The sequence below is a fragment of the Perna viridis genome, chromosome 5 (assembly GCF_037379345.1).
Source record: "Perna viridis isolate PV_CMFRI_1.1 ecotype Kerala chromosome 5, ASM3737934v1, whole genome shotgun sequence".
Taxonomy (NCBI): Eukaryota; Metazoa; Mollusca; class Bivalvia; order Mytilida; family Mytilidae; genus Perna; species Perna viridis.
The window spans coordinates 32,670,154-32,697,897 of NC_142449.1; the positions used below are offsets into that span (position 1 = coordinate 32,670,154).

Genomic DNA, 27,744 nt, shown 5'->3' on the forward strand with positions numbered 1-27,744 from the left:
TGAACGATGTGGTATTTTAATTCGTCATTAAGATTGGTCATTGTGTGATAGTGTCGAACTAAAAGACGTGATTGATCGGAAGCGACGTTATGGGATTTTTTAACGTTGTTCTCCCGTAAAAACTAGTGCATGAAGGCACAAACTGAGGAATTTCGTCATGTAAAATGTCGAATGTCAACCAGCCAAATATTCTAAATGAATTGTAGAAAATGCCAAAATATCATTCATATATCCATATAACTTCCATATGCTTTACACGTATTATAATTTTCATTTCATCTTTCCTCTACCCCGTTACGGCATTTTACTAGCCGCACGGCGGGTTTTTCTTGAAAAGCAGAGGACGCTTAACCTATCTGTACACCTGGTCCATGCTCCTAGTTAACAGTGAAATGCGAATTTCTCATTTACATTTTTTCTTTGTACTTGTTCTTTTGGTGATGAATCTTTAGGTTCGTTGTTGTATATGTTTATTTTTCCTGTCTTGTCTTTATCCTTAATAAACATTCTTTTGATTACCATTAGAATCCTGATTCTCTTGATTTCCCTCTCTAGATAGAATCAAATAAGCGGAGTAAAACATTATCAACTTTTTATACGTCGCATATTTCAGCAGGAATCTGCTTTTGATACGTATAAAATTAAAGAGAAAAATACAAGTATCGAGGCTTATTTCTTTAAGTTGTATATAATGCTCTTAATGTATTGTACTAGTTAAGTGTAACCTCCAATTCTTAAATCATTATAATTGATTGATTGATTGACTGGTTGATTGATATTATTGATCAACTTAATATTTATTTAAAGAATATATATTGCTTCTGAAAATAAAATCTTATATAATGGTATAAACTTCCTATTTACACATTAACACCACATATACAAATGAACACATCCGGAAGATACTTTCGGTGACATATACGTTTGTTAATTAGATAGTTAATGTCAGTTACGAACAGACGCCTTTGTTACACAAATAGAAATAGCAAGGTCATCATTCTATCTTACAAAAAGGAAAGAAAACAAACTTGTTCAAGCATTTCTGTAAATATTTGCACAAGGTTATAATTGTTGCTTTGTGTCTTGAAGGTCATTTGACGAGGACGATATATTTGTCATTTTTATATCCCTTCCGTCATTTGTTTCTACACTTATATTTTTCTTTCGGAAATAAAAAGTAACCATACATATAATGGCGACTATTACTAAAACAAGTACGTTAAAAACTCCAAATATTAAAGGAAACATTATTATTTTTGTCGCTTCATTTAGTTTGAAAGAAATGAAAATGATTGTCATGCATAAAGCAACGTTCTGGGATGACACTTCAATGGCGACTGTCCGACATTGTTTATGACTTAAACACGTGACTAACGAGCCGATATATCCAACTACTAATCCAAAAATCGGCAACAAGATAGCAGCAAACCATAATTTCCAATCAGCTTTGAACATCTGAGGATACAGATAGAATTGAATACTAATTACAAGCAAAATGAATAGAAATCCTATTGCTCCGCCTACCTGAAAAAAATTAAATGCTGTGGTGAAATTGGTATTTAAAAACGACATGGCAATTTTATAAAAAGTATAAATTATGGGTTAAAGGGGAAGACCACCTCTGCATCAAGTTAGGCTCTTTTGAAAAATCATACCCATGTAAACAAAAGTAAATAATATTTAATGCAAAATGCGCTTTTATAAAATGCTCAAGGCTATGCAAAATTCGAAATCTTTGAAATGTATGCGGATAGCCATCTTGCAGAACACTCCTATCTGAAGGAAGATCATTAGCATACTTTATTGATTTTATCCGATAGCTTCCGATTATCTCGTGACGTCACTAAGTCGATTTGGTACTGATACAAGTACTGCATATAACAATGTAAACAAAGAATATTCTGTAAATATTTCTATGATCCTGTTTATCTAATCACCAAAACATGCTGTCTTGTCAAGCTTACGATTACACAAATGATAAAAAAGAACTGTTCAAAAAGGTGTTTTTACCGGCAATACGAACTTTCTTCGGAAGTAGTCATTAGATTTTCCTCAGATATACTAGTCTTTCTGGCTGCTAATTCCGTTGTTCATCAATGTAATCTGAAAATTTCTTACACGTTGCGCCTCAATCACTTCTGTATATTTTGGGCTGACATTATAGAGGAAAAGTCCCAAATTTGCGCATTCTTCGGACTTCATAATCAATTTACTATCTACTTTTCACTTTACAAACCGACTTCGTGACGTCACAGCTTAACCGATCATGGGGGCGCCCAAATGCGCGGGAAATTCAAATTTGCTAATTATAAATCGTGATTAATTAGTTAAGAAAAGGATATTATTTTGTTTCAATTTAATTTTCATGAACATTAAACAGATTAGTTTCGATATTTATGACTTGCACAATAACATGGTCTTCTCCTTTAAAAGCTATTCTGTGTAAGAATCAGTCAATGGGTTTTACATTAATTTTGTATTTTTTGCATAAAATATGTATTCAGTACATCTAGAAAACAACTGAAAACTATTTAAATTAATCCTTAAACATCTGTGATCTAGATATTGTTTGACTGTTTATATATGAAAAATGTGTAGACAAATTTTCCCGCCATTTTTCCATCTTGCAATTTTTAAGAACACTTGGATAAGGCAACAATATCTACACTTGTTTTTTTCATGTGCCAAACCTTAACATATTTTGCCTGATTCTTAGACAGAAAGTACTTAATAGTTAAGCAACTGACATCAATAAGTTTACAGCAAATGAGTACAAATATAATTACTGTTAAGAAAAAATTTTAAAAAAATATACTTGTATTAAAGTTCAAACTTGTCGAACTAATAGTAATGTTAGACAAATATTAAGATGAAATAAGCCCGCCAAGTAACGATGTATATCATATTTTACAGTAATAACATTCCAATCGAAATGACAAGATCAATTCATCATGACCTTGTTATGCAGGAAGTCAATATAAATTGATCTGCTAAAATGAATAACATTTTCTGACCAATCATATTGTATAAAAATGTAGGATGATAAGTGTGACAGAAAACTTTTTTTAACAATATTTTAAAAAAGTAAAGATTTGTTTTAGAAATGTTGAGTTTCTAATTTGTACTCGCTGTTTATTTTTATGATAAATATTTTTATTTTTTCTAAATATCTTTGACAGAAATCATGTCTTGTTTTATAAACATCTTGAATATAGTTTTTTCCTCACATTTTTAGTGGGTTGATTTGAGGAAACACTCGAGATAACTATGAAACCGGATCCAAATATTAACGATACATTGAAAATTTATGTTGAAAAAATCATAATGGTACTTACTTTAACTACAATTTTAGCAACTTTGGGGAACTTCCTCATTATGAGCATCCCTATCGAAACAGGAATAAGTATAAGAACCAGTGCTATGATGATTTTAACGTACGGGACTGTCAGTGTAGTTTTAGTAAAACTTCTGGTATAGATGAAAAGGTTTAAAGGCATCATTCCTATTGCTATTGCAGTAGAAAATGACGTCATACAAACGCTGAAAAATACAACAAATGCATTTTTATTTTTCCTGAGCTAAAATGTATTATTTACCTATTTCATCCAGTTGTATGCTTTTTCAACTTGAATTTCTGTTTTTCAAAAGGTTTACGCTCTTGACTTCCTTAAATAGTATCAGCTAAAAAGGGCGCGTACTTAATTACTGAAAAGACAAAATGTGAAATAAAATAAATCCCGCAAACTTATCTTAACTGACATTTTAGTCCCTTTATATGAATTTATCAAGCTCCGAACAGCGTCTGGCGTTCGAAATTCAATGTAGTCGCTGCCGCCAGCCCTCTCAGAAAATGCAAGAATCTTACAAAGTCGGGGAAAAAGTGAATGATATTTCGCGACGTTTTCCTATTGTCAAACGACGTATGATTTGAATAACACCCGGGAATTTCGGAAGGTCTGCCTGCAGTTGGAAGTAAGAGTGGAAACGAACGTCTGTTGCTGCGTTGAGCTTATAAAGTTATGATTTTTCCTTTCCTCGGTTAACCAACACCTGTCTAAATCGAGTTAATTTTATATTCAGAAGGGGTTCAGTTTATACAGTTTTAACTGTATAAATGAATGTAATTGGTATGAAAGAATTTTTGAGATAAATATGAATTGTACTACACAATATTACTATTAAATTCAAATAGAGTAGTTCCGGCTACAAGATACACACTGATAACCAAAACCTGTACAGTGTTACCTGTACTTGTAAGAGTCACCTTGAAAATAGTTGGTGAACGCCTTATAATTTGTAAGGCATCTGTTGCATATTATTTGTTTCTTCGGTAACTACCGAATGGCTACATGTTTTACATTTCTTGAATAACGACTTGCTGAAAGGAAAATAAATCTTTTGATGCGTGCAATCATTTAATTAATGCATCCGTTCAATAATTTGTAGCTTAAAGAGTGTGTCTATGCAAAACCAGCACATATTTTGTTTTTAAATAATTTTCAACCATTTCGTATCACAAATGCATCCTTTTTCAAAGTTGAATGTTAGTTTTTTTTATTAACTGCAACGATTAAAGAGAAACACATACATAGAAAGCATTGAAATTATTTGAAATAGGGAGATAACTCTTTATTTTTGTGCAAAAATTTGGTTTTGTCTTGTTTGGGAACTTTAAAATCAGTTTCTAAGCCATCCATTGTCTCTTTAATAAAATCAGTAGTATAAAATTTACCCTGTGCTAATCATATCATAGTATCTGCCTGATTTTTATATGAAAAGCCTCTAAACGATATAGTAAGAATACACAAGTATACACACTGCACTAAAACCAAATGAAAGCACCGTGCTACTTTGCCTTAGTTTTACCAAATAATGTTTTGTTTGTTTAGTTTTTGGCTCCGGATTATGAATGTCTTATTCAAGCTCATTTTTATCTGATATTGAAAGAAACGAGAATAAATGTTTTATTTTTTTCGTTTTTTCTAGGGATACCTTAATACAACGTCTCCATGGCTCCAGAATGTTATCAAATTGGAAAGACTTCCCCCAGGACATGTTCCTATCAACAACATTCCTATTGCATCATAGCTATTCAACTGGAATGCGTGTGCCATACCAAATACAACCAATGGATAGGCTACAAACTGAAGTAACATTCCAATAATAGGAGGTAAAGGTTTCTTTATCTGTTTTTTCAGAGCATTAAGTTCAATAGTACAGCCCAAGGACATCATTATCACTGCCAGGAGAACAACGAGGAGCACGCTCATTACTTCTTTCAGAGCTACTTTTGTAGGATCACTTTCAACTGGACTACCTGTAGTTGTTGTAATATTCATAGTTGTGTTCATGATTTCCAAAGTCGACGAGTCCCCGATGGACGAGTCTAAGTTGTTTACGTATGTTGTGTTATCCATATCTTTCACATCTGCTGCACGATATCACAATACAATATGGAGGTCACTCAATGTTAAACGTTATTGATTAGTCGAAAATACGGGTTATTTTGTCCTAAATGAAAGAAAAACGATACTGTAAATTCAATGTGAAACCTTATTTGTAAGTCAAAAATACGGATTAATTTATCCTAAACGAAAGAAAAACAATACTATAAAACATGTCTTGTTTTAGACGATTTTATTTCTACAAAAAAGAAGAGAAAACGTCAATATGTTTTAATCATTATTTATAAAAAAAATACACTATCAATAGTTTGTTTATCATACGTTTTGGTTTCGACACGTCTAACTCAGATATTTTAGATTGTTTACTCTTAATATTTGTATTCTTATTTTACGCATTGAAACAAAAACAAAAAAATGATGCGTATACTTATGCAGACTCATAAAAAAATCTTACCTTAAGTGCAATAACCTTCCAAAGTAGATACAACATCTGTTGACGGTAAAACTGTTAAACCATAACAAATGTTATAATAATACTACCAAACATGAAGTTGAATTAATGTTGTGTATGTTCTATTTTATCATACTAACATACACATGTTTCCTATAGCTTTACTACTCTGACCTTGATAAAGGTTCAACGGATCTTAAATCCATGTTTTCAGTTCCTCAAGTATGAAAACGGAGAAAATTATGTTACAATTGAATTCATCGACATGGTAAAGCTTCAGCTACCTGAATGTAAGATGATCATTTACTTTTTGATGTTTCTTGTGCAAATTACTATCATCTCGACAGCTGTTTTATTTTGCATATTTGAGAAATTGGATATTAATACTTCCACCGCAATCTTACGGGAAAAGGGGGACTGGGAATATTTTCTTACAAATTTTATCTAATTTAATATGGAGTAGGCAATGCCTAAATCAGCGAGCACCGTGAGCTTTACTATATATGTGCCGTCTGTGCGAGACTCGTAAAAATAATAAAGGACATCGCAAAAAGGGGGGGGGGGTCGAATGGAAATTTTTGCTTCGCATGTGCAATATTTTGTTTTATTATCTTTTAGCAAGCGAAATAAATATTTTTATTAGTAAATCTGTCTTGTTAAATAATGGGGGAGTTTTTTTTCGATGAATAAGTAACTTGAAAACAGAAATGTTTTCCCAAAATCCCAACCCCATACTCCCCTTTCCCTTGCTTTCAAAATGGTCGATAACTTTATAGCACTTCGCAATACTTCACATTTTTAACCCTTAAGAGCATCTCTAGCAACGTTCTTTTCAGTTTTGGCCATCTAGTTTTGGTCGGTTAAATCAATCTGTACAGATACCGGAAATATTACAATTCTCCACGGATGGTGTGAAACTTTTGGGTTTTCAAATTGAATTATCTCGTAAGAGCAGACAGGCTGGAAGGAATGATTATACATTTTATCATTAAACCTATAAAGCAACTTAATCACAAAAATAAAAATGTGTAGCTTTTTTGGGGTGTATCACATATTATAGAATTTGCATGATTCTTAGCTGGAGTGCTACTTAAGTCTTGAGAGTGATAAATTTTCTAGTCGGAGGTAGTAGGCTGTTATGAAACCTTATCTTAACCAGTATTTCAGGGTAATTTTTACATTCGAATAGTCCTATAAGTATAATTTTCTAAAAAAAAAAGCAAAGTTCATCTGTCAATTGTTTTAAAAAGTCTAACAAGAGGCTCCCAGGAGCCTAAATCGCTTGGTTGAATTTTGCATTTCAAAGGCAATAAATTTAACAAGAAGTTGTTCAACAATTTTGACTCAAGAAGTCGTTGGTAAGACTTATTATAAGGATCATTTCAGAAATTGAAACTTTCTTTCTATCTATCATAGTTTTCAAGACAATGGTTGAAAACTGATAAAAAAACCGGTAATTTTTACCCTTTCAAGGGCAATAACTCTTACAAGGAGTCTGACAACTTGCATCCCTGACGACTTTTGTAGTTCTAATAATGAGAATCATTTAAAGAATTTAGCTAGACCTAACGGTTTTGTAGATATAAGCAAACAACTACTGTCTGACCCCTATGTCATATTTTAGTAGCGGCGGCCATGTTTCTCGACGGATCAAAAATCCCCACATTAGTTCAATGCAAGAAATAAAAAGGAAATAAATGCATGTTATTACACAAAATCGATTTGAAAATATAACAAAAAAAATATTCACACAATATTTATCTTATGTATAATAATTTTACATGTACTTATCTATAGGAAACTCTTAAACTCGTTCGGAAAATTGGACAGTTCCCAAATATAAATCAATTTTAAAACAGTTATGGTTAATACTAAGTGTCAAATTATCGTTATGGTCATTTGTTCTTCATAGATTACGTTTAATTTGTACCAAGAACTGTAGTGCCCTTTATCATAGTGACATTGTGCATATGGTATAAATACTAGTGTATAGTAAATGGTTTATAGAAAATAATGAAAATGTAGTAAAAATGAACGAGACTAAATAAAATTTCCAAACATTATAACAATATATGTTTGTAATTTTAATATATCTTTGAAATTGTAACAACGTAGTGTAATTCTTCTTTTTCCGTCCTTCCTATACTTAATTTCTCTTCCCGTATAAATATATTTTACACCCATTAAAAAAATGAAACTAAAACTTACGTCGTTGTATTCCAGAACATTTTCCTTATATTACAGAAAGGTCAATGTTTAGGATACATAGAGTACTTGTTAATCGTGTTGTCAAGGTTGCCAAAGGCAATTTTTTATAACCCGGATTCCATTTTAGAGGTCAATGGTTTTGGTAACTTCTAGTAATCATACATGATTTGGTAGAATGAGAAACATCCATATTAATATCTAGAAATGCATACTCTCTCTCTCTGTTTTTTTGTTCAGTAAAAAGGAGTAATGGTGAAGAAGCTATGGTTATGTTTCCCAATCTTAAGAAGAAGAAGAAGAAGAAGAAGAAGAAGAAGAAAAAACTAAAAATGATTTCTTTTCGCAGAACACCTAGTTAAAAGAACCGGTAAATATAGTGTTAAGTAAACCCTACATAAAGACGGAAGTTATGTTTGTTTTGGTTAATACAATTTTCTGTTTGAAAAATTAAAAAAAGTAAAAATCTAAATATAAATTTGGACAGAAAAAAATAGAAATAAGGTACATCGCCGTTTTATATATTAAAACAATGCGTAATTACTCATATTTTATGATATTCTTTTTTTGCGTTACAAGTTTCACAGCGGATATGGAGGAAAATAAAATTTTCGCGAAAATATTTAAAGTATTCAGCCTTAAGTGTTTTTATAACACAACTTTTGAAATATGAGACGTCACAAGCAATTATACAAAAAACGTTTTTTTCCTTTTGACTGTAACCAAATCCGGTGTACTTTTTCGCGTTAACTACACTGTGGGATAAATTTTAACATTTGACATCTGTTATTGTGTTAACAATTGAATTAGTTTATTTTTATCTACAAGCAACACTTACGTTTACGCCTAATTTAGTCCGATATATTGTTAAGCGAATGGATAAGGCTGAATGTTGACTTCTCTCTGTTTCTAATGAAATATTAAGAATTGTGTTTTTGGCATTGTACATCTCTATTATTCTATCTGTATTATTCTATGGTAAAAGCGTAAGCATTAATGTAGTTTTCTTGAAAATATCTTTATAAATGATGAGGTTTCTTTTCATTCAGAATTTCCTTTCATCTATGGCAACATCCCTTCAGCACCTGCGTATGAATGTTCATATTACAACTCATACGTTATGCTAGAAATCTAACAAATAGGCTTCTGGAATAGGATTATGTTGCTACAAGATTGAAGTCATCACTACAAAAGATTTATAGTCGTCATTATGAACTCGTGGATTGCTACGGTGTATTCATCTGCGCCATGAAAACTGATTTGTTCAACGTGTCATAGTTTTTCTTTCCTCTTTTGTCTACCCCGGACTTGGCTTTTTATGAGCAATTCGGCCAGTGTTTCTAGAAAAGCAGAGGACGCTTACCCTACCGGTGCACTTGGTCCATGCTCCCAGTTTTTAGTTGAGTCCGAGTTGCTCATTTGCTTTTGTTATTTTGTATGTATGATTTTAGTTACTTTATGTTCTTTGTTGTGTATGTCTTTTTTCCATGTCTGGTCTTTGTACCTGGATTAATTCTTTTGATTACCGCTATAACCTTGGTTCCCTTAATTACTCTTTTTTGGGGAAAATTCCAACACGAAACCTTCCTCAAATGATCTTCTCTGTTTTCAAACGAGTAAAGTGATCACTGGCTTTCCGATGAATGAATGAATGACAAAGCAAAAGATATTTAAAAAAAATCAATTACATAGTGATTCCGGGTTAACTTTCCTTCAGCACCTGCGTATGGGGTTTTCATATCACAACTCATACGTTATGCCAGAGCTTTGCGTAACTATACAGACTTTTTGTATCTCGCTTGACTCCTTACAACATGGCTTCTGAAAAAGGGTAAGGTAATGTTGCTACAAGATTAAAAACCCATTTAATAAAGTCCATGGGCTGGGAGGGTCCACCGTTCACCCCCACGCATCAACTTCATGGTGATTTTTTGGTACCTTTATACCTCCCATTACCGAATCAATTTGTCGCCAAAGAATATTCTCGGATTCTTTTTCAGTATAAGCCTATATTTGTACCCCACTGTGTCAAAAAGCTAAGATTTTTGCGACTCAATTGTATGAGAGTCTAAGCCTTCCTCGGATAGCAAGTGTAAACAAACTAAATAGTTTTGGATATCAACGTATAGCCTAGTGTCTCAGCCGTAAAAATCCCTTAAATTGATATATTTTTCCATGTAAAAACCCCTGGAGTATCAATGCTTCAGTAAAAATGGCTTATTTGGTATTTTCTGTTAAGTATTATCACAATTTATTCTTCTGGGGTTCTTTTGATGAATTTTGGGGATTTTCGTAGTCAGAATTTATCAAAAAATGCAAAAAATGGGATTTTCGATTTTTCGGCCAAAAGTCACATAAATTCGACTCTACAAGTTATTGCTCAACTAAAACGTCTCAAATTTGGTATCATTCGGTAGATAATTCCATGTTTTACATAAATGAACCACGAAAAACTAATTTTCAAGAAAGCATTTTAAAAAAATGTTAAAAATATTATCCCTACCCCTAGAAAACTGGTCTCAGTATCAAACAGAATTACCGACATCGTAGGCGCGTAATTTTCAGTTTCAATGTGACAATGATGAGTTTTTTCATAAAAAGTGGAATTTTCGGATTTTCATATTTTCTTTTATTTGAACGGTAATAGGAATTTTTTTCAAGTACTCTACTTCAAACAAGCTTTTGTATATTCAACTACAATTATATAGTGTCTTAGATTTCTAACGAGTCCATGTAATAAATATTTGAACTTTTCAAATAGGTGAAAAATTGCCACCCCTATCTATAAAAAAAGTAAGCCAACATGAACCCAAATGTTAATTTTTAGCATATAATTGATGTAAAAAAACAAGTTGGGTTTTAGTGTTCTAATTATCGATGTATTCAACATACCTGCTCATTTCAGGTGCATATTTTTCAGTTTCAATTTGACAATAATGAGTTTTTCATAAAAAGATGAATTTCCGGATTTTCATATTTTCTTTCATTTGAACGGTAATTGGAATTGGAAGTACTCTACTTCAAACAAGCTTTTGTATATTCGACTAAAATTATATAGTGTCTTAGATTTCTGCCTTCTAACGAGCTCATGTAATAAATATTTGAACTTTTCAAATAGGTGAAAAATTGCCACCCCCATCCATTAACAAGTAAGTCAACATGAACCCAAATGTTAATTTTTAGCATATAATTGATGTAAAAAAACAAGTTGGGTTCTAGTGTTTTAATTATCGATGTATTCAACATACCTGCTCATTTCAGGTGCATATTTTTCAGTTTCAATATGACAATAATGACTTTTTCATAAAAAGATGAATTTTCAGATTTTCATATTTTTTTTCATTTGAACGGTAATTGGAATTGGAAGTACTCTACTTCGAATAAGCTTTTGCATAAAAAACACATCTATGTAGCGTCTAAGATTTCTAATGAGCCAAGGGAATGCATACTTTAACGTATTCCAAGCCATATAGACGAAGGAATGGTACCCCATACCCACTAAAATTTCCGTGAAAACACAGAACTCGTATGTGGTAGATTAGCATTTTTAAATAGCGTTGGATACATGTATATCAATCATTCATCGTAGTTGCTTCTTTGGAACCTTATATGTATAAAAAAATAATATTAGCAAACAAAATCAACTCACGTTAAAACTGATATTTTAAACAAACAAGAGGCTCCCATGAGCCTGAATCGCTCACTTGGTTAAATTTTGCTTTTCAACGGCAATTTTACAAGTTGTCTCAAGAAGTCTTTGGTAGGACTTAAGATCTTTTCAACACTTGAAAGTTTCTTTTAATCTATCATAGTTTTCAAGATATTGACTGAAAACTGTTAAAAAGGAGTCATTTTCCCATTTCAAGGGCAATAACTCTTACAAGGAATCATCTGACAACTTGTATCCCTGAAGACTTTTGTAGTCCTAATAATATGGATCATTTCAGCTATTGAAAGAATTTTGCTAAACCTAACGGTTTTGGAGATAAATGCAAAAACTACCGTCTGACCCTATGTTCTATTTTTAGTAACGGCTGCCATGTATTTCGACGAATCAAAAATCCTTATATCAGTTCTATGCAGGATACCCCAAGGAATATTCAAACCACGTTTGGGTTCAATTGGTCAAGTAGTTTCAGGGGAGAAGAGTTTTGTATAATTGTTAACGACGACGACGACGGACGACGAGTGATGGCAATAGCTCACATGGCCGTTGGCTAGGTGAGCTAAAAATACACAATTTACGTGCTAAAATGCGTGATAATCTGTTTTACTCTTAAATTTCCCTTTTTAATTTTTTGTCGACTTCAGGACAATAAAGCATAATTTTTCTTGACAATGTGATTGATACAAGACGAACTCAATATAATAAATGCCAGACAGACATTTCGTATATTTAGTATGTTATAAACGATCATTATCTTTCACATTGGGACATACTTTAGTTGGTAGGGGTATACCATTCTTTTGCCCAAATAGCCTGGAATACGTTTAATTGTGCATTGCCTTGGCTCATTGGAAAGGTAAGGTATATAAATGTGTTTGAATATACAAAAGCTGGTTTGAAGTAGAGATTACAGGTGAAATGGAAGAAAATACAAAAATCCGAAAATTCCTCATTTTATGAAAAACTTGCCTGAAATGAGAATATATGTTGAGTACATCGATAATTAAAACAATAGTACCAAACATGTCCTTTTAACATCGATTATGTGCTAAAAATTAACATTTTGGTTCATGTTCAGGTATTCTTTTCATGGGTAGGGGTGGCAATTTCCCCCCTATTTGGACTAAGAAAAGTTATTGCTTGGGTTTATTACAAAGCTATGATCCTATATAAGTGTAGTTGAATATACAAAAGCTTATTTGAAGTACGGTATTTGAAAATTCCCTTTTTTTAACATTTTAGTTCATGTTGAGGCATTTTTTTCATGGACAGGGGTGGCGATTTTCTACCTAACTTGATTTGGGGTGTTCGAATATTTATTTTGTAGGCTCATTTTTAAGCTAAAACACTATATTAATATACCGTATCACACATAAGATTATTTGAACTGCGGTAATCTAAATAAAGACAATATCGGTTGATATTGAAGAAAATTCGGAAATTCTGAAAATTCCACTTTTTCCGATTTTTTAGAAATTGTAACCCCAAAAGAAAAATCTAAGCGCCTTAATTGATCAGATATTTTTGGAACATCATTATCAAAATTATGAATGCCTAAAATATGAGTTCTACGATGTCGGTATGAGAATTCTGTTTGATATTGAGACCAGTTTTTGAGGGGTAGGGGTAATATTTTTAAATTTTTTTGAAAATCATTTCTTGAAAATTAGTTTTTCGTGGTTTATTTATGTAGAACATTAAATTATCTATCGAATGATATAAAATTTGAGACGTTTTAGTTGAGCAATAACTGGTAGAGTCGAATTTATGTGAATTTTGGCCGAAAAATCGAAAATCCCATTTTTTGGCATTTTTTGGATAAATTCTGACTACGAAATTTGCAAGGAACCCAGAAGTATAAATTGGGATAATACTAAACAGAATGTACCATATAAGCCATTTTTGACTGAAGAATTAATACTCTAGGGCTTTTGACATTGAAAAATATGTCAATTTAAGCGATTTTTCGTCGGGGTAGGGGGTATGGTTTTTTTATTTTACCACAAAATTCGAGGTGTTACAGCCACTTTTGTGGTATCATTGTAAAGCTGAGACATTGGGCTACCTGATGATATATACAAATGTCATGTTTGTTCTTAAGAAAGAAGAAGTTGGTAGAATAGAAAAACTTTAAAAATGATTTTTGTCTCAACGAGGTATAAAAAGCAGCCAAAAAAAAAATACAAAAATGCTTCAGTTTATTTTTTGGCGACAAAAAATATTCGTAAATGGGAGGTATAAGGGTACCAGTAAATCGTGTATTGATTACGGGGTGTGTGTGCACAGGGGGTAATCTCAACCCACGTACTAATATACTTATTAATATTTTTTTTTAAATCTGTATGTCATTATTTGAAAAAGGGGAACTTTGGTCCCAAATATCAACTGATTCAATTAGAAAAAGAGTCATGTCTGTACTTACAATTTTAATTAGGAAAAAAGTCAGTTTGTGGTACTGTCACTATTTTAAAGTGGTAGATTTCTGTAAAAAGTTTCACTATTGTCGCCTATGCTAAAAAAAAATAGTACAATTCTACCTATAAGTGGTCAGATCTGAAGAACGCCATTCATAACAAAAATCAAACTTGCAAGAAAAAATAAGAATCTGACTACAAAAATACCCGTATGAAATGAATCAGTGCTTACAAGTTTGAGATTTTTAGATTTAGTTCAAATTCAGCGAATCTTTCAATTGCACTCTGATAATATTTGCTCGTTTTCGAAACCTAACTTAATTAAGAATGTCATAAATCTATAGTACACAGCACATAGTTTATATATCCAGCTAAAGTTCAAGATAATATGGACGCACATTTTTCGAAAATTTTATCAAATTTGCAAGAGATACTGCTAACGAACAATCTTCAATTGTGGAAGAGTAATCGTGCCGTCTTCGATACTGATAGCTTCCAAAATTCCCTGTGCTTGATTATAAATAACTACTGTCGCTGCAGTAACAATGTGGTTTTGTCCCATGTAATGCTTTAAATTTAGGATTTACGGCGTTGTTTGCGTTTGTGTGGTCATAGGTTTTGCAATCTTATTTGTAATACGTACTTTGATTGCCAGACATATTTTTTTCAGCTTTTTATCATTAACATAGCATTGGATTCATCAAATGAAAAATTACATATCCAAATTGACACCGAAGCGACAGTATGAAAATTTGGGAGCTATTAGTATCGATGAAAATGAAAGCAAATTATGTTTGGTGAATTTATAAAAGCTTTATCGTATTTTTTTGTATAGCTGTTGACGTGTTACATGCTTTATTGGCAAAATGAGAGGTGGGTCATTATGTTATATGGGGTAACGTGTTTAATGACAAACTACCTCTTTTACAAGGAGGAACGTTCATTATCACTGCTTCAAGTGGAAATTGTTAATCGTTGGCCTATTTTTTTTCTCGGCGGTTTTTATCCTTTTGTCTCTTTGCAAATACTATTGCACGTTTTAATTATTGTCTTTTAAATGATGGTATTTTTAAAACTATTAGAAAATAATGTCTTAACAGTACTGTAATTTAAGGTCTTCTCAGAACTATGTAAATATATCCTGGTTGCAATACACCTTAGACACGTTATTTGCAATACGAATTATTTTTGTTTCTCTTGATTAATGATGATAAGATTTAGATATCCAGCTAATGTAGTGCATGTTAGTTTATCAGTTCAAAGATACTCAAATAAGTTATCATGGAAAAGGCTGAACATTTTTCATTAACGTGCCTGTCGATTTTTTCAGGTATTACACAACAATTATTACATCAAAATTCAAAAATGACAATCATATAAATATTACAAGTTTTGGTATGCTGTATGCCTGTTTTCTGTTTAAACTTTTTTGTGTGTGTCAACTTGATGGGATATTTATGTGATATGTTTCTTCTCTTTATAATTATATCCAATAATTATTAATTCGTAATATTTAGTAGAATAAATAAAAACAAATGTTTTAAAAGACTGCATTCAGCTGCAATTACATATTTGATTTTAAATTATTAAGGTAAACTTTTCTCTTTGTATGTTGAACAAACAAACAGTGCATCATATCTTTGTATGTATGTCATTTTCTATATATAAAAGGTCATGTCCATGAATTCAAATGCTGTTCACTAATTCATATCTGCGTTGAAAATGCCAGGTGAATGAACGACCCTACAGTGGAAAGAATATTCAGTACAAGTGTCATCTGAGTGCTACATGTATATTGCATATTTTGTCGAACGAATTAAATTTCAACACATGTCGAGTTCTTTAATTGGATGTAAAGCATGTCTTTTTGCTATCCTTTATGCGCAATCCTTTATTGGTAATGCAATGTCTGTGAAATCATATTTGTCCAATCATTTATTAATTTTCTTACCTTATAAATGTCTTCCTTGTACCATTTCCTCATTATAAGAAAAACAACTTAGCAGTCATTTTCTCATTATTTCTAAAGTTTTGCTTAAGGAGGTAGACCTAGTGTAAGGGACGTTACTCTTGAAATCAGAGATATTTTTGCATTACTATATCACCAAAGCATGTCAAGCTTTCATTTGAAACAGAATGAAATCAATCCAAGTTACGTCGATGCTTAAATGAAATTGATGTAAAATTCAGAATACAAACACGCAGATGATTTATATGAGTTGCATCCTTTACCTTAGATTTACCTCCTCAAATTATGATAGGTACCCAATGTCGTTGACTTTGGACTATATTATCACCTATTATCTTTATTATATGATATGTACCTGATTCAAGCTCTACAAACGCTATTTTACTACGTTACTAACCTCCTTTCTGTATACATATTTGTTTTTTTGTGCAATCCATACATTCATCTCCCTCCCACAAACCAGAAAAAAAACACCACAAACTCATGCAAAGTGCAACGTTCTTGTGAAATAAGTTTTTATTTCAAAACTGCAACAACCGGATGACAAACCAAGACCGAACCTTCGGTCTGTAACTATAAATGAGCAATTAAGATGGTTTGTTCCGTTTTTTTTAAACAAAGGACAATACTCTACAAAAATTTTCCCAAATAATGACGATACATTTTCATGAAACTACGCAGACTTTTTGTATCGCGCTAGAACTCTAACAAATAGGCTTCTGGAACAGGGTTATGTTGTACAAGATTGAAGTCATCACTACAGACGTTTTATGGTCGTCATCATAAACTCGTGGATCGTTATGATGTATCCATCAGCACCATGAAAACTGATTTATTCAACGGGTTATAGTTTACCTTTCCTCGTTTGTCTACCCCGGACTTGACTTTTTATGAGCAACTCGGCGGGTGTTTCTAGAAAAGCAGAGGACGCTTACCCTGCCGGTGCACCTGGTCCATGCTCCCAGTTTTTAGTGGAGTCCGAGTTGCTCATTTACTTTTGTTACTTTGTATGTATGATTTTGGTTGCTTTGTGTTCTTTGTTGTGTATGTCTGTTTTCCATGTCTGGTCTTTGTTCCTGGGTTACATTCTTTTGATTACCACTATAAATTTGGTTCCCTTGATTACTCTTTCATGAAGTAAAACAAGACGAATTTGAACGTTTACAAATGACCTTTAACAATTTCAGCTGTCTTCGATGATTAGTAGCTTAATACCCGGAAACATAGGATCTGTTGATGAACATAAAATGAAACATGAAGTGATTCTTCAGAAACTTTCTTTTTTCCATGTCTGGTCTCTGTCCCTGGATTACATTTGTTTTTAATTTCCGCTAGAATCCTGGTTCCCTTGATTACTCTTCTAATTCTGTACCTCAAGATCATTTAAACTTAAAGGAAAACTGCACAGTGAACTTCCTTAAACTTTGCTTATTTCTTTTTACATAATCCATAAAATATATTTTTGTTCGAAAATTTAATTACAGATTTTTTGCAAAATACAGGTTTTTATTTAGGCAATTAGCAGAAAATTGCCCTCTTTTTGTTATTCCGGTAAAACAGTTACTCTTATACTACGTAAATAGAATAAAAATTTCATATCTAACCTTATATATATTAATCCTTTTTAAATTGAAATTGACTTGATATTCAGTTGTTTATTTTATTTAAATATTCAGTACAAAATGACCCTAAAATATCAGATACATGTATGATTTAGTTTGGCCAGTAATTCGGATTTCTAAAAATAGCAATTTCTTAGTTCTTTTTGTTTAAAATCTGCGTGGTATAATTTAAAAAAATGGTAGTAGATATACAATAGTTAGTGATATATTATGCACAAAATTTTAGAAAATTGAATTATGGGAAAATTTTGGAGGAACCAAAATGCATTTACATTGTTTTACATCAAATTCTAAAGATACAACTGAGCTTTTGTGTTTCAATTCAAAGTATGAAAGTTAAAGTAAAATATGTATGTACAGATGTTCAATATATTATATAAAATGACATGTTAACATACAAAAATACAATTTGTTAAATCCAGAGGCAAAAACCAGGATTTTACCTGATGATAAATGTAACTGTCATCTATTTGTAGAAACATTGCTGGTAAAGTCCTTGTAAAATGCTGAACTTTTGAAATGTTTTCGAAAACATTTATCAAATAAAGCAATTACAGCAGGTAATTAGTTAATTTCACGGAATAGAGTTTGTCTTTCACTTATTAAATACCAATTACTCCATGCACATCCAGTGGTAGTTGATTGGACAATTGCACCTCATATTTAACTTACGTTAAAATACCTGTAGAATAGTTAAATATTTGCTTTAATTTAATTAGTTATTTACCTAAGAAAAGTCATCATATAATGTTCATTCATTTAGTGGAAGACAAACTCTTCACATGAAATTAACTATATTTCTCGCTGTAATGGTTAAAATAAGACTAATTAACCTGTAGCCGATCCATATTTTTGACAAATTTAGGTCATTATTTCAGAATTTTGACAGCATTGGTCATATATTTTATAAACTGATCCTACCACTTCATGTATAAATTATAAATTCGTTAATTATTTTTTTATTGCAGAAATCGGTTTGACACACATAAACTCCAATGACTTCACAAAAGCAAAACTTAAAGAGTTTAGAATTTATGTTAGGACTTAATCCAACAATTTTTTTTCAAGTAACGATGATGAGTTTTCATGAAGTAAAAGCAGACACAATAAAAAAAAATTCCAAATGATCTTTGACAACTTCAGATGTGATATAATATGTATTTTTGACATATGAACAAACATTAATATTTTATATTAATATTTCAATGACGTTTCAGATTATTATGTTTCTTTTATGAATATTTTATGGTTTAAGCTTTAAATTTCAAATTTGCATTGAATGCATTTAAGACCTACAGAGTTACTTGCCCTTATATTAAATATATCCCTTTGAAATAATGAACATTATTATTATTTTCATAATTTCCAAATTGTTGTAAACCAAAAAATGTCAACCGCGAAGAACATTATTCGCTTTTATTATATTTATAGATACATTTATAGTTGAGTTTTTAAGTTGTACCGGAAGCAAACAACAGGATATCTAACGTGGAGAGAACTTGATAGTAAGGGGAAACTTTGCAAATCTCCAGGAAAGGTCATTTCATTTTAAAAATAACGCTGTTGTCAATAATGTGGGAATGAAACAATTTGTAATGTGTAAAAAACATTTACAAATTATGTCTCTAAATTATGCGGTGGAGGTAAAGGTTAGAGAGAAACAGGTTGTTAGTAGTATAATTAATTGTAACACTACAAGTGCTTAACCACAAGACATGCATATTAAAATAAAGTATATAGGTACTTCTGGCAGAAATTTTTTCATTATGTGGAAGGATCAAGGATTCAAAACATCATAAGCAGAAAAAAATAAAGTCAAATTTGTCAGTCACTTTTCAACTAACAGTGAAGGGAACAAAATGGCATATTCACAAAGTGTTGATGGAGGATATTCTTGGGTGGTTCTAGTTTGTGAGTACTAATAATATTGTGATCCGGGCAACTGAATTTGCGCCGTTTTTCATGAATTTTCTAGTCGATTTTCTCCACCAGTCTCCAACTCCAGATCGTCTGTCAAATTAGGTTGTATTATTTTTTTTTAAGGAATATTTCCCGTTTAGAACATTCGGCTTTTAAGAATTAGACATGGTCAAATTTTTCAAGAAAAAAATATACGTAAAAGAAATTTGATCTCTTATTTTGTCACAAGTTCCTACCACCGGTAAATATTTATGCTACCATCAATAAATATGATTATTCGTTGAGCCCTTAACATCAAGCCTATTTGCAATTGAAGCAAGGTCAATATCTTACGACCTTATAACTATGACGGTTGCATCCCTTTGAGACACCATAACTAGATATGGTATATGATAGACTAAGAATCCTTTTTACTGTTTTGTACATATTGACAGTATAGAACATATATATACATTATTGAAACTTATTTTACATATTTTTAACATCATTTCATACGAAAAATTTCTGAAAGTGACGAAGTGAAGTGAAATGCAAGAAAGTTTACGTCAAACATGTGTTTAATATTCAATGTTTCCTTTTTTTTTGTATGAAAATCACACACGATAAACAGGATGACTATACATACCTGCTGCAATATTTCATCCGCTACCAAAAAATGTAGTTCTCATCTCTAAATCTTGTGCTCTCCTCAATAGCTAGTCTATATAATATGGACTTTCTATTTCACATTAAACGTCGAAACATATAACAAGCTTTCATAGCAGGGATACTGCATGTAGCCTTGAGATTAAGGTTGTCGTTTCGTAAATTCTACGGATACACCCGCGACATTGCCCCGACGCTACAGACCTTGCAAATTAATTAAGTTTAAGAATATGCCTATGGTTATTCGAATCAAGCGACTATTATGACATTATGACGTCACAACCAATTCAAATATTCTCAGACTTAAGTCTTTTATTTTTAGTTATGGTTTGTCTATATACACTTTTCAGGCAAATTTGTTCAGTTTATAGTAAATTGCACCCCTCCTTTTTAATTGACATTACATAAGGTCCTGGTGATTATTTTAAGAAAACTCAGACGACGCATGCTTTACCGTTGCATTGCGTTTGGTTTTCCTTTTCTTATCTGTTTGTCACGTCTTGTGTTTGCCCCTTTACTTTCTGTTCTTTTTTAAAGCAAAGCGTGATTACCCCATGCTCGTACGTTTTATTTTGAATAGACATAATAAATTACGTAACACCATATGATACACGCAGTTGTATATCAGTGAGACGCATTAAAACATGAAAGACAAAATTAATATGTAATAATTAAGAGTAATCAAGGGAACCAAGGTTATAGCGGTAATCAAAAGAATGTAATCCAGGGACAAAGACCACCAGACATGGAAAACAGACATACACAACAAAGAACATAAAATAACTAAAATTATACAAAGTAACAAAAGTAAATGAGCAACTGGGACTCCACTAAAAACTGGGAGCATGGACTAGGTGCACCGGTAGGGTAAGCGTCCTAAATTAAATTTTTAAAACTAAGTTAACAAAAATGAAATTATTACGGAAGAGACGTGGTGATATTGGTTCACAATCAGCGATAAAAAGATGATATATTCTGAACATATTAATACACAAGGTCCATTTGAAAGGTTTATGACGTATTCATTGTACATATTTGGTAAAAAATATGAATTTTACAATATGTTCTATATTTCTTACGATCGAGTAAATAGTGTTTCGAGAGATTGGTCTAAAATGGTTTTTGTATCATAATGAATGCTTAGTGTTATAAAAATGTAAATTTTCTCTTCATATAGGTTGCGGCATTAACTATGTGATTACAGTCGGAAGCGTTAAAGCGTTTGGCGTGGTGTATACAGAGTTTTTGGATTATTTCGGAACTGGTGCAGGAAACACAGCATGGATCTCCAGCGTTTGTATTTGTCTAATGTTCAGTCTTGGTAAATGTTACGTAAACATCAGTAAAATGTTTATCACAGTATTATCATGCCAGCAAACTGTACGCTTAACAGTACCCATTCAAAAGTGGGTGTATACCAGTACAAACGCAAAAGTTTGAGTATACTAGTACATACGCAAATGGGGATGGATACAAGTACATATGCAAGATACATACAGAAAGTAGAAAGAAAGAAAATGAAATATTTTATTAGCCTAATTAGAGGGCACGTTCGAACATATTTGATTAACATACAGTAAAAATCGCTCAACAACAAACATCAGATTCAGCAGTATGCTTTCAGTAATGATGCCATCTTCGTGAAATCAAAAATCATAGAGTTAAGTCCAAGTCGTTTAATCAAGTATTGGGTCGCACGACTGGAAGACTTTTCTTGATAGTATATCCTTTCATGAAGTCGGTATTAAAATAGGAGCATTTCAGCAATCGCCAGTAAATATCATTAATTTTTTCATAAGTTTTGAATATAACAGCTGTGACTTTTGATACTTTTTACCAATGTCTTAACGTACATAATGTTAATTTATCATTTAACATCACGGTGAAATAAATGACGATCAATATATATTGTTCATGATATGGTTTTCTTGAATTGCATTTTGGAATGTTATGGATTAAAACAATCTTTCTAAACTACTTTAAAAAGGAAATTTCTGTCTGTGTATCGATTTAACAATTTAACATACCAATTATTACATGGGCGATCTGACGACTAACGGGTGTTTCTAGAAAAGCAGGGAACATTAATGCCATAAGTCCATACATTTAATCTAACCATTGATGAATCGCTTTAGTATCTCCATTTTTCGCATTTCTTTCGATCAATCAAAATGTTTTACGTTTTTTCTGTATCTTATCTAACCGCTTATTTATGTTTTGTCATTCGACTTTGAATTTGGTTGCATATTTTTCATTACATTAAAAGGTATCATTGCAAAACATCAATCGACATGTTTATACATTGTATATTACATAATTGAAATGTTTGTCAATGTAATATACAATAAGTTCCAATCCCTGTAACATACTTCTTAAATAGTAATCAAGGAAATCAGCATCCTAGCGGATATCAAATGGTCAAGATATCATTTTATGATCATTATAGAAATTGTCTAAACATTTGAATGTTAATGATATTAGGAAAAAATACAAGGCAATTACAAAAAGGAGACAATGAACATTTTTTGAATGAATTACATCATATTTTCAGGACCATTTTCCAATTTTCTTGGAGAAAAATATACCTATAGAGTCGTTATGGTAACAGGAAGTTGCTTGGTTCTTTTTGGATTCACAGCAAGCGCATTTGTCCCAAGAATGGAGTATTTATTTTTGACATATGGTTTGATTGTAGGTTAGTAGTTTAATTAATATCATACGGGAAGGAATATTAATATGATTGAATGTTTTTTGCTCCATCATGATTGAACATAAATCAAACATATACATACACGTGTGCATATAGCAGTCTTTAAAATACATATTTAACATCTAAACAATTTATTCAATATTACATACCTTAACTGATACATATAGTGCAGAAACTTTGCGCATGGGCTTAATTGTTAATGAAATTCTCTGCCTCAATATATGTAACAGTTACCTGTTACACGTCTTAAATTAAAAATGTTATTTCTTTAATTTTACAGGAACTGGTTTCGGTTTAATATTTCCCCCTTGTTCAACGATAATAAGTTTCTATTTTGATAAGAAGCGAGGTTTGGCTAACGGCCTGATGGTGGCCTTCAGTGGTATGGGTGGATTTGGATTTCCATATATGTACCGGTGGCTGTTTGATTCATTTGGCCTACGAAACGCATTGATGCTTACTGGAGCCTTATTTTTTCATTCTGCTGCGGCTAGTTTATGTCTTCGACAACCGCACTTACTTATTAAACAAGAACAACTGCGTAATAATAAACACAACAAATCCTGCTTTAGTTCAGTGGTACAGGCCCGGAAAAGAATACTTAAATTAAGTTTGTTTAAAAATCCAAAATTTACAATTTATTTTTTAGCTATTGTATTTCAAACTTGCAACTTCAATGGAAACTTAGTGGCGATGCCCGGTCAGGCATATTCGTTAGGACTTGGAAAAACTGAAATTGCCCTGGCAGTGTCTATCTTTGGGGCTGTTGAAATTATTGCAAGAACATTTCTTGGATGGTTTTCCGATTTAAAAATACTAAAGAGAACAACTATTCTTATGCTATCTTCTCTTTTTAGTTCCTTGATAGCCTTTGTTTTACCTCTTGTGCTAAATGTAGACTCTTTACTTGTGTATGCGGGTTTGATGGGAGCGTTTTCAGGAACCGTAGCTAGTTTAATGGGCATCATAATATTTGACTGCGTGGGAATACAGGACTTTTCCCCCGGATTTGGTTTACTTGCTTTAACGCTAGGATTAACAGTGTTTATTGCGCAACCACCAGTAGGTATGTACTAATATCAATAGATAATTAAAATTGTCAGAACAAACAACTTGTACAATGCATATAATAACTTTAAAATTTGATATAGAAAAGAAAATAATGGTGTCAAATAAAAGTACTTCCTCTTTTATCATTCTTGTCATAAATTGGACCTTCATTAGAAAGATGGATCCATATTTTGCTTTGTAATCTATTTAATAACCGAAAAAGTAAAATTATACAGCATTTTATCAGTGCTGCATATAAATGCAGTTCCGATTTTTAAAGGCTGAAATATTGCTGTTAGTCATAATTGAAGTTGATTATAATGACCTGCACTTTCGATTAAACAATTAAGAATATAGCGGTACATTTTGTAATTGTGTATACAACGAATAATTACTTTAGTAAAGTGGCGTGACAAAATAAATAAAAAAAACATAGCGAAGTCTGTGGTTAGTACGATGTTTGATCTGTTTCTATATACCAACATGTTTTGAATGATTATATTACATCTTGCACACCGAATCCGGTATGTTAAGGATGGAAACAAAAATTGCAACAAACTTAGAAAAAAAAACAAAGAAAGAAAAAAAAAACATTTTGTGAAAAACAGAATACATGAGGATGTAATCACCTGCATTTTGAAAGTCACGTTCAATTGTTATTCGTATTTATAATGTTTTCCTGATTTTGTAGGCTGGCTGAAAGACAGAACAGGCCATTGGGGAATGTCGTTTCAACTTCTTGGTGTATTTAGTTTTATATCTTTTCTACTTTGTGCAACAGAACCATTATTTTCCCGTCTTTGCAACAAAACAATAAACAATACCGAAGAAAAAATAGAAAAGCAGACTTCACCATACGAAATTGGAATACAAATAACTAAATTGTAAGAGATGCTATTTGTGTTATGCTACACATTTTGTGTATTACAACACAAACAAAAGTGCGGAGTTACACCTTTATTCAAATGAGGCATTGTCTTTAGCTCATGGATACGCCTGATGATTTGTAATATATGCAGTAATATTTACGGTTTGTAAATAATACACAGACCGCGCATTTGGTGTTTGAGAATCATTTATAGACTTCATAGTATATCCCAAATTTACATGTTCAATCACCTACACCCTATTATCCGTTGGATACCATGGATATCTATGAGAAGGTGTTTAGGAATCTTCTTTATTCGCGTTACCAATAAATATTTTTATCTTTTTTGCTCCAATTCTATTATCGACTTTATAGAATGATATTCTGTAGTTGTTTCTTTGACATATTCACCATATCCATTCTAGTTATAAGATACAGACCTGCTACCTATGGATACCTGCTGTTAACTCACATATAGTGGCAGTGTCACTTAGGTTTTGGAAATAATGTGAATTTATAGTTCCATTAACAAGTGTTTTCATTTCTATGTAGAATTCGTTTTCTTTGAAAACCATTTTTATACACGTGTACTGTCTTGAATATTTAATTATGACTCTATTAACACAATTGTTATTTGTACCTTTACGTCGTATTAGCTGGTTTGTGGTTTGTTTACAGATGTCATATGACATGCATTAACTATATAATACTATGATTAATTTTTATTATAAAAGCAAAAACTTCTTAGCAATGTTGATAAATATTTCCCTTTCTGAGATCCAGTTTTGCTTTCCAACTGATGTGATTTACAAACTATTACTTCTTATAGTATCAAAAAATGAATTATCGAATGTTCCCTCTGCGAAAAAGTCGATTATTCACATTGTAAATCAATTCAGTAATTTTGGTCTCGGACTTTCTCCCGTCACAGCATGAATATCAATCCGACAATCACAAAATTTCAAAATCTAGTCATCGTAAATACTCAAAATATAATTACTCATGACAAGAAAGCATTATAATCCAATCGTTGGCTCTGGTGATCATAATTTGGTTATTTACAACTGTAATATATTTATCCCTTTCATACAGAGCCCCGCATGCGAGGTTAACGACAGACGTTTAGTCAAACCGGAATAGGTACCAAACAGGCCCGCAGAAATGGGCAAGGGAAGAGAATTCAAACTTAAAGTAGCCTTCAAATTGATTTAATGTTTAAAATAAGTGATTCAAAAACCAAGATAAATAAATGAAAAAGTAATTATTTGCAGTATTTAAATCCGGTACCTTCGCTGGATAATTTGTTTTTTAAATGGGCAACCGTTTACTTATTCTATCTCGCCCATTTTAGATGTCGTCCTTTTCGCAATGCCTTAACAAAAGTAAGAAAAATGCACAAGTCCGATGCTCAGTTGTAGGCTGTGCCTAACTCGTGTAATTATATGATTAGACTGAAAATGATAGCTGTATAGAAGTAAATTTGTATTAAATAACATGTTTTGATGTTTTTACTTTTGTTTTGTTTTATTTATTGTTATGAAAAATATGTAATGTAAAGATAAACAATTATCAATAAAATATTTTTAAGACCGAACATTGTATGAATTACTCGGAGTTTCCAAAACGCATTCTAATGTTGGATTAAAATACAAATGGCTTTGTGTTTTTAAACCCTCATTTTGTCATTGTTAGAAAGTATGACACGTAACTTGCAGCATATCATGCGATGCAATAATTTTCGTATGATCTAGAAATTTAGAAGTTAGTTAAAATGAAGCCAAATTTAATATCTATGTTGAGCATTTTGATGGATAGTCTATTGCGAATCGGGTGTTGTATTTGAAAAATATCGTAAATGTAGTACTGGACGTTTGTCATGAAGTCATAGTAGGAAATAAAGTACAAAAATGTACTTTGTCATATGATCAATGTTTAAGTTGTTCTTGAATGAAGAATAGTAACAAAATTACCAAGCTGATTGGCCAAACTTTCAGGCAATTGTCAACAGAAAGCAATACCTTATAACAAAAAACAATATGAAGACAAAAACAGGAAAGTTAGAAACAACTTTTATAATGGGCTGCAGTTACTCCAAGATAGAATGAATGGTTCAATAACCAGCTTAATCTCATGCTTTCAGTACTGTTGATTGTTTGCAGTATATTGTAATCCAAACATGCAGCACAAAATAGCCCTGACATGACTTACGACTAATTATCTTTCAACATTTTTCGGGAATCGAAAGAGTGATCAAGGGAACCAAGATTGTAGCGGAAATCAAAAGAATGTTGTCCAGGGACAAAGACCAGACATGGAAAACAGAAAAATTCAGATCGGGGTAGACGAAAGAGGGAAGGAAAACTAGAACACGTTGAACAAATAAGTTTTCATTGTGCAGATGGATACACCATAACGTTCCACGAGTAGATGATGACGAGCATAAAACTTCTGTAGTGATTACTTCAACCTTGTAAAAACAGAACCCTGTTCTAGAAGCCTAATTGTAAGAAATCTAGCGCGATACAAAAGTCTGCGTAGTTATATCAAGCTCTTGTGTAACATATTAGTTGTGATATGAAAACTCAATACATATGAAGGGATGTTGCCACAAATGAAAGGTAAATTGAACAAAAGGATTTTACTTCAAATAAAATATAAGATCATTATTCAACTGTAGTCATATATGATAATGTATTTAAAGTACACATGATAGTTTCATACTGAATAAATAAGTATTTAATCTTTGAAAACAGAGGGAAGTCACATAAAAAATGACACAGGTTACAATGTGCAGACAAAGACAAAGATATTTAATTTT

The 27,744-nt window shown here is 31.8% G+C and overlaps 2 protein-coding genes across 2 annotated transcripts; one reads left to right on the forward strand and one right to left on the reverse strand.

Annotated features, from left to right (window-relative positions):
- Positions 1 to 778: 778 nt before the first annotated feature.
- LOC148617128 (ileal sodium/bile acid cotransporter-like) lies at positions 779 to 6,203 on the reverse strand. The gene is made up of 4 exons (XM_088584455.1): positions 5,860 to 6,203; positions 4,993 to 5,511; positions 3,336 to 3,540; positions 779 to 1,524 (listed from the first exon to the last, which is right to left on the reverse strand). Exons 2-4 carry the CDS (start codon positions 5,415 to 5,417, stop codon positions 1,063 to 1,065), a joined length of 1,092 nt encoding a protein of 363 aa, XP_088440581.1. The 5' UTR covers positions 5,418 to 5,511; positions 5,860 to 6,203; the 3' UTR covers positions 779 to 1,062.
- A 13,389-nt stretch (positions 6,204 to 19,592) lies between these two features.
- On the forward strand, positions 19,593 to 26,512 carry LOC148617129 (monocarboxylate transporter 12-like). The gene is made up of 5 exons (XM_088585108.1): positions 19,593 to 19,644; positions 21,476 to 21,619; positions 22,850 to 22,993; positions 23,289 to 24,074; positions 24,750 to 26,512. Exons 1-5 carry the CDS (start codon positions 19,593 to 19,595, stop codon positions 24,944 to 24,946), a joined length of 1,323 nt encoding a protein of 440 aa, XP_088441234.1. The 3' UTR covers positions 24,947 to 26,512.
- Positions 26,513 to 27,744: the final 1,232 nt, after the last annotated feature.

Bases quoted from the DNA above. Each gene is read 5' to 3' on its own strand.
- LOC148617128 (XM_088584455.1), bottom strand. From the start codon at position 5,417: ATGGATAACACAACATACGTAAACAACTTAGACTCGTCCATCGGGGAC. The intron at 3,541-4,992 runs GTATCCCTAGAA...TGTATTTTTCAG, and splicing joins CATGGAGACGTTGTATTAAG to CGTTTGTATGACGTCATTTT. The intron at 1,525-3,335 runs GTAAGTACCATT...AATTTTTTTCAG, and splicing joins TTGCTAAAATTGTAGTTAAA to GTAGGCGGAGCAATAGGATT.
- LOC148617129 (XM_088585108.1), top strand. From the start codon at position 19,593: ATGGCATATTCACAAAGTGTTGATGGAGGATATTCTTGGGTGGTTCTA. The intron at 19,645-21,475 runs GTGAGTACTAAT...CTCTTCATATAG, and splicing joins TTCTTGGGTGGTTCTAGTTT to GTTGCGGCATTAACTATGTG. The intron at 22,994-23,288 runs GTTAGTAGTTTA...TTAATTTTACAG, and splicing joins GACATATGGTTTGATTGTAG to GAACTGGTTTCGGTTTAATA.